The sequence below is a fragment of the Jatropha curcas genome, chromosome 5 (assembly GCF_041381405.1).
Source record: "Jatropha curcas cultivar XTBG-Jc1 chromosome 5, XTBG_Jcur_1.0, whole genome shotgun sequence".
Classification (NCBI taxonomy): domain Eukaryota; kingdom Viridiplantae; phylum Streptophyta; class Magnoliopsida; order Malpighiales; family Euphorbiaceae; genus Jatropha; species Jatropha curcas.
In genome coordinates, this window is record NC_143155.1 from 21,056,012 (window position 1) to 21,063,914 (window position 7,903).

General features: G+C 35.4%; 1 protein-coding gene across 1 annotated transcript; it reads right to left on the reverse strand.

Annotated features, from left to right (window-relative positions):
• Window positions 1-49: 49 nt before the first annotated feature.
• On the reverse strand, window positions 50-5,122 carry LOC105636674 (formin-like protein 2). Its single transcript, XM_012220001.4, has 4 exons — window positions 2,922-5,122; window positions 2,524-2,726; window positions 1,827-2,071; window positions 50-1,185 (listed from the first exon to the last, which is right to left on the reverse strand). The coding sequence occupies exons 1-4, from the start codon at window positions 4,478-4,480 to the stop codon at window positions 370-372; spliced, it is 2,823 nt and encodes a 940-aa protein (XP_012075391.1). The 5' UTR covers window positions 4,481-5,122; the 3' UTR covers window positions 50-369.
• Window positions 5,123-7,903: the final 2,781 nt, after the last annotated feature.

A 7,903-nucleotide genomic window follows, 5' to 3' on the forward strand; every position in this document is an offset into this window, starting at 1 on the left:
TAATTTATGTTAATAGCACCATTAACAGTTCTAATCAACTTCTAACAAATTTACACGGAGAAAATTTCAGAATTCAGATAGCTTCTAACAGATTTACAAGATAGATTCAACTATTCCGCGCATTAAGATTTGTATTATGTCCTCAAGTAATTCCGTTGGTATATTACACAAAATAAACAAATCCAAAATCTGGACAGCAAAAATATTTAATCTAGATACAAAATTATTTATAAAAAAAAAAAAACTACTCAAAAGGACTCCATAATTCCATGTTAAGAAGCTAAGTTCAGATCCTCTTCTGAATGTGCCACATTTTTTCTGGTAGATCACCCTACTGAGAATTGCTGTCACCTTAGATAGACATGGGTACTAAGACATCGGACCTTCATCGTCCGACGAACCATAATGCTGCCTTACATTGAGTCCAGGAAAAACCGGTGGAATGTTTTGATTCATCGGCATAGGGCGGACTGAACTGTATATAGTTCTCTCATTGATTTTCCCAACTTCTTTGCATACCTGATCAAGAATGGAAAGGAAATCCCTTACCACCATGAATATCCGGAATGGGTGAGCTTCTTCCTTCGCTGAGTTCCCATGGAAGTACTCTGTTATTTCCTTAACCAAAGAAAGAGCAAGTTTCTCTTGTGCTTCAACCTTTACAATTTCTCCATCGGCCTTTGTTAAGAATCCATTCATTGATTCTGAGAACTTCCTGCTACTTTCTTTCAATGCAATTTCTTCATTTAATTTTACAACTTCCCTAACTTTCGAAATTCCCATGGCAAGTTTTGCAACTTCACTGCTAAGCACATCTGAATCCATTGCTGCAGCTTTCTTTACATTGGTGAGCTCTCCACTCAAACCAGAAACAACTTGCAGGCCCAACTTCCTAAATTCAACATCATCGTGGAAGGTGGATTGTTGAGTTTTCTCAGCTGTCTGATTCCTATTTGTAGTGGAAAGACGAGAACCTTCAGATCTGATGATTTCCTGTACAACAAAATGTAGAAGAGTAGTCCTCCCGTCAGTTCCCTTGACATCAACCAGCTTCAGGAGTGTGTCAAGCTTGAAGGCTTGGGCATCGCCACGATTGGTGCCAACATTCATGCGGTTCCCAGTCTTTAGCACTGCTTCTAGGAGCTTCAAGAACATTTTGCTGTTTCTCAATTCTTCACAAGCTGCCTGGAGAAAAAAGAAAGAAATGTGAGCTGCAGATGTAAGGTTACAGAAAATGTGCAGATGTATCCCATGTAGATAAGAAGATAAGCTGCAAAGGAAAATATGTAGCCACAAGAAGAAGATGCATTCCAGAACCTTTTAACAGGAAGAGTAGATGCAGAGACAATAAATTTCTTTCGGGATAGTAAAGCAGAAATTTTCTCGGCACCAAGCTTAGTAAATTCTGTACAATATGCAGACTTCAGTTTCATGAAATATTTGCTGCTCAAGTCAAAACATCGAGATAAGAACAGAACTACAACCCCACACATATAAATCCTGTAGTAACCAGAAAATAGAGATCCTCAGGTTTAGATCAAGCAAGTTCTGACTGCCCCAAGGGAAATTCAGTCTGTGGCATACCACAGGCACAGAGATGAAAGATCACGGATTATACAAATCAACAGCAGAAGGAAAAAGGACAAGGACATGAGGCATCTTTATGATAACTAGGTCGAATTCATCAGAAGATTTTAAGGTGTTAAAACTAATAAGCTTAAAGCAAGCAGAATAATGTGGTGGATACATGCTTAAACATGGTTTGCTGGAAGCATCTAGTAGTCCCCCAACTAGTGTCAAGCACGAATAAACAAATTAACATTTACCTCTAGAGTTTCAAAAGACCTTTTGAGGTATTCAACTTCTGAATCAAAATTAGCAATATAAAGCATTGCATCGACCCTCTTAAATGCAAAAGGAATATCAAGAACTTCCTTGAGAAACTTCTCTGCAGGGCCTAGCTTAAATGGAGACTCGTCCTTGAATTCCTTTAGCTTGCGTTCTTCTTCTTTAGTTGGAGCCATCTTTAATAAACTCTCCAGAAGCTCTGTCCCCAATGTATCTGAATTGCCTGTAAGATCAGAGACCAGTGATAATTAGAAAGATCAAAAAGAAAAGTCATTATCTCATAGCAGAAACATTTTCAGCTTTCAGTCATAATGAAAAATGTTTGGAATGGCAAAGATAATATCCCTCCAAGACTGTCTTTCTAGCAATCAAGATCATTATCAAACTTCCACTTCGTAGAACAATCTTGCCTCACTGAACTGGGAAATGAAATACTCGCTTTCAATCAGCCTTCACATAAAATAAAATCAACAAAAAGAAACCAACTTTTTCCACCTAAGCAATCCAAATTCAGGGTTTATACAAACTTTTCTGTTTTTGTTCATGAATACAATGATACTGGGCAACCGACATAGGTTTATGCATAACCAAACCAGCAATAGAATGATTCCTTAGCATGGGCAAATAAAAGATTATAATAACTCAAAGAAAGCACACAAACAGGTCGGCCATTACCTTCCAAAAGACCCTCACATACTTCATCAATGGTTACATTGAGAGCCCTCAACAATATTGCAACATTTTGAGACTTTTTTGGATCAAGCACACGATTCTCCTGGTTCTGCAATGGAAGAGACTGTCTCCGTCCATTGTTGTCTTTCACATTCAAATTTGAGTTGTTTACCATAAACAAGGTCTCAATCATTTCCTCATTCAATCTGCAACCATACAAAAAAAAAAAAAAAAAAAAAAAAAAAAACATTATACAAGCTCACAAACCATACTGAAGTAAAGGAGAACAAGCAAATAATAGAAATAAGAATAGAAACACTACTGAAGCACAAGAAGCACCAAATAGCAAAACAAAATATAATAAAATATTAACATGCTAAAAAGGGTTATCAGAATCTCACTGAAAAGAACTAGATTTGATCTGATCCCACACCATAGCTCGATCCGAGCTTGCTCTAACTTTATCCCAATGTAAAGGCTTCAATTTTGGTTTCAGGTTCTCTTCACTTCTCTCGACACTTGCATTAGTTTGCAATTGCTCATCACCTAAAATTGGCATTGCACTTTGAATCAAAACATGTCTTGAAGGAGTAACAAGAACAGGAGGCCCAGAACTAGCCAAATTCACTTCTCCACCCACTCTTGCCTCCGCAGGGATTTCCCAGAACAGCGGTGGTGGCGGCGGCGGCGGCGGCGGCGGAGGTGGCGGCAGTTTTGTAGACACAAATTGCTTACTAACACTCTCCAGGAAACCCGATTTTCGCTCTGGAGAGTTCTGGGTATTGCCTGAATCTCTTCCAGAAAAAGATGGTGACGAAGACAAGGAAATCGATAATGGCGATCGCTTCACCGGGGCAGGGAAAGTAATAATAACCTCTGGAGATATGGATTTTGAACTTATAGGGCTCAAATTTGAAACTGGAGAAGGACTGCTGATGGGTATGGAGTTTGCTGGAGAACAAGAATTAGAATATGGATAAGATGCCGTTCTTGAATTAAAGCTTCTAGACCCAAAATTATTTTCTCCTCGAAATTCTCTTCTGGAACTCGATTCTACACGTACTGGACTATCTTGAATCTCTTTTCGCCCAGATGACCCTCTTGGCGAAAAGAACTCTTCTTCCTCCTCCGTATCTGTGTCATCTTCTTTGTAAGACCCAACTAGTACCTCACCACTTCTATAACTAGGTGTATAGTTATGTTTTGGTAATGGCGGTAGTGGTTTTAGCTCTGGAGAACCTAGTTTTTGATATGGAGAAGATGATACGCCAATTTTAACTCCGGCATTGCTTGAATGAGTAGGTTTTTGATAATGATCGTCGACTCCGCTTCGAGAGTTTACTAATGTGCCAAGGTAGAGGAACTCTGAGCTGGTATTTGGCACGCCGGGCCGATGTGGAAGTTTCGGTGGCTTGGGAGAGCCGTCAGAAGGGATAGTATTAGGAGGGAAGAGGCGTAGACTGTCGGATCTTGAGGTTTTCTCGGAGGTAGTTGTACACTGGTGATGGTGGTGGTGATGGCGGCGAGAGTAGAGAAAGAAAGCGGATAGAGCAGCAAGAATGGCGGCAAAGAGGAGCGAGAGAGAAATAGCCATGGAAATGATGAGGTGGCGGTGGGAAGTCCCGGAGGAAGGAGTGTGAGGGAAAAGAAGAGAGGAAATGTTGGCCGGAAAAGTAGCTAGAGTTGAAACAGAAGGAGGAGGAGGGGGAGAAGGAAAAGAAGGAAAGAAAGGTTTCTGTGGCGTGTTTGGTGTAGTCGAGAAAGGGTACTTAGGTTGCGTCTGGGGTTTAGGTTGTATTTGTGGAGAAGGAAAAGGAGCTTGGATTGGAGGAACTACATTAGTTAAAGGAAAAAAAGGTTGGTGAAGGAGATGACGATGATGGTGGTGGCTGCCGGAGACAGCGGTGGTGAAGAAGACAGAGAAAATAAAGAAAATGCTAGTGACCGAGGAGGTGACCATTTTACTATATTCTTGAAATAGGCAGAAAAACACACACACCACAAAAACAGAGACTGTTTCCCCAGTTTTCAAGAGCTAGAGAGAGAGAGAGAGAGAGAGAATTTTAAACAAATATGTCAAAAAGAAAGAAACTTTGATCTTATTTAGTAACTAAACTAGAGGGGATAAACCAGAAACAAGAAAGAAGAAAAAAGAATCAAGCTTTAACATTTGATGCTATGGTGTTCGGTTTCTGGGTTTGAAACAGTGTTCTTTATTTAGTGGGTTTTTTAAAAAATATGGTTTAAGAAGAGCAGATTATTGAACATATGAGAGAACAGTCTGTATCTAGATAATGTGAGGGCCAAGAGGAGAGAATGTTAGTAAAAGAGAACAGAGGACTACTACATGGTTGGCGTAGAGAAGGAAGAAGGGAACAGTAAGAGCAAAGAGAATGGTAGTTCAGAGAGTTAAGAGTAGGAGTAAACAGAGCTACCCAATAGCTTATTTCACATAAACTTCATTTTCAACAACCCATAGACCTGTCCATCATCATCATCACTATCAAGAAGATGATAGTAGTAATTAGTGAAAGTGCAAAGTGTTGAAAAGGTTAGAGAGAGAGAGAGAGAGAGAGAGGGAAAAATGAAGAAGAAGAGGTTAAAAATGTCTGACAAGGAAAATTGTTCATTATTGGGATTTGCAATTATATTGTTTTTGTGGATGAATTGAAAGATTCTTACAAAATTTTATTTATCTGTTAGTAAAGTTAAAAAAATTACAGAGGAAGATGAGCTGTTCACACACTATGAAGAGGTTGGTAATGGCATGTATAGGAAAGCTTTTGTTTTCACACGGTGTGTTGTTGAAAAGTGATCATCTTGTGGGTTTGTCCTTTTTAACAAAGAACGTAGAACACAAACCAGGAATACTTTTTGGCTATTTGAATGCATGCAGTTGCACCTCCGTTGCTGCGCGTGGAGAATGGGTGCAACATTTTTTAATCCGTTTATTAATAAAGTATGGGTTAGAGTTGCCTAAACCCAATTTCTGTAACTCTATAAAGCAAAACAAACTTCCGTAGAATTTTAATGGGAAAATTTTTCTTATAAAGTCAATAAAGGCGAGTGAGATTTTTTATTGAAATGAAAATATTTTTAATTACATATTAAAAAAATATAAAATTGAAATATTTTTTAAAAATTTTTACTGTCTGGTCTAGATAAATAATTTTTAATTTTAATTGTCCCAATATATAATTTAATTACTGAATTTTCAAAAAAAAAAATGTCACCTGAAATTTGAAAATAGCCTTATGGCTTTTTAAATTTTATTTTTCTTATAATAATCTCACACTTTACGAATTAAAAAATAAACTCCAAACACATAAAAAAAGTGAAACTCAGGAGAATATAAAGTTAAAAAATAAAATTTAAAACGCCACAATATTATTTTCAAAATTACGTATTTAGTGAATTATAACTATATTTTTGAGATAAAAATCAAGTAAAATCTTTGTAATTATAAGAACAAAATTTAAAAAAAAAATCTTGAATAATGAAAATTGAAGGCAAATGATAGTAATGAGTGGAGCCATGGTCATATTTTAATAATTTTCCTATAATAAGCTTAAGAAATCTAATGATTAATTACATTATGTCACTATTATTGAATTTTAGTTATTAAACATGATTTTCTTGGATCATTGCTTGTTAAATGATGTTGACTTAAGATGCCTGTCTCCTTTACCACCCTATTTCAAAGATTACAATAATGGAATACAATTAAAAGTTTTTTAATCATTTTTATATTATTACAAGCTTCTATAATTGCTACATTAATTGCTAATGCCATTTTATTATGCTACAAATGGGGATAATAGAAAAGGAAAATTTTCTATATTTTTACTTAAATATAAAAAGAAACAAAGAATTTGATTTTTTTTTTCATTGTTCATTTAATTATTTAACTATATAATTATTAAATTATAATCGATCAAAACTTTTATGAGGGTGAATTAATATTTATTCCCTTTATTTTAATGAAATACACTATTTCATGACCTATTTTTCCAAAATTAATTGAATAGTGTTGTTTTTAACTCCATCCAACCAGCACATCCATATATTTTTTTCAATAAATAATTTCAGTTTTCAAATTTTGTGTGAATTACTATTTGAATCCCTATATCATAGCCAGCCAGCATATTAGCTTAGTAAGGATTCTTATTTCAAGACTGATTTTTTGTATTTTATGAACTTTCAATTATATAATCTTTTAGTATTTTAACTTAATTATTTTATATCAATACAGTGTTTATACTAATATTTAAAATATAAAAGAGCGGATTATGATATATATATATTTAATAAAAGGAAGAAGGTTTAAAATGCCCCTTAAATTTACTCTGAAATATAAATTGTCCACTTTTCATCTTTTTTGACAAAATACACCTTCACGGCTCGACCTTGACCGTAAAATTATAAAATTTGCCAATTTTTTTCTAGCGCGCGTCCTTCTTCTCTTACATGTTTATTTAACACGACAGATTCTTCTCCGGTTTCATCCTCTCCAAATTTTTCTCTAGATTTACTATCCCTCAACCTTATTCTAAGTGGAACAGCCTCTTCGAGTGCAATTTCTAGTAATAATTTATCTTTTCTCCTATATTTCCATTCTATACCTTTAGTCCATTGATTATTCCTTAATTGAGTATTTTTTTATCAAAATTTTGGATTTGTGTTGGCTTTCAGTAAGCAAAAAGAAGACTGCTAGTTGTTATTGAGTTTGTTTTGAATTTTTAAGCGGTTGGCTTGTAAGCAATTTGTAAATGCACAAAACATGAGAAAGAGAGAGAGAATATATAAAAACCTTAAAGTTCTAAATTGCCAAAATTAGTTCCCAGTTGAATCACAATCCCTAAGTCTTTGCATAGCAAAATCGAGCAAGAGAAAAGGAGATGATGAGTTCTAGCAGTCAATTCTCAAGCTCTTCAACTTTGCATATTAACCATCTGATTAATGATGCTATAATAATGATATATTTGTCTATGTAATTTTGCTTCTATGGCTATCTTTCTCAACAACTCCCGTGGGCAACTATATCGAAGGACCAAATGCGCTAAAGGGAGTGATAAATGGAACTCACCTTATTTTGGGAATGTTTGAATGGGACGCACACTGACCGAGGAAGAAATGGGCATTTTGTAATTTTATGGCCAAGTGGAATGTATTTGTCAAAAAAAGCTGAAAAGATGGGCAATTTGTATTTGCGGCCCAAATTCAAGAGGCATTTTGAACCTTTTTTTTCCTTAATAAAACGGTTAGTTAAACATCAGAGCAAATTATAAAACATATGTGTGATAAAACATTAGTTGAACAACTAATAAATACTAATGTCAAAAAAAAAAAAAAACTAATAAATACTAAAGACAATTGAAAACTA

Excerpts from the sequence above, each read along its gene's own strand:
- LOC105636674 (XM_012220001.4), bottom strand. The coding sequence starts at position 4,480 with ATGGTCACCTCCTCGGTCACTAGCATTTTCTTTATTTTCTCTGTCTTC. Across the intron at positions 2,727-2,921 it reads ATCAAATCTAGTTCTTTTCA|ATTGAATGAGGAAATGATTG; the intron begins GTGAGATTCTGA and ends GTATGGTTGCAG. Across the intron at positions 1,186-1,826 it reads GGTCTTTTGAAACTCTAGAG|GCAGCTTGTGAAGAATTGAG; the intron begins GTAAATGTTAAT and ends TTTTTTCTCCAG.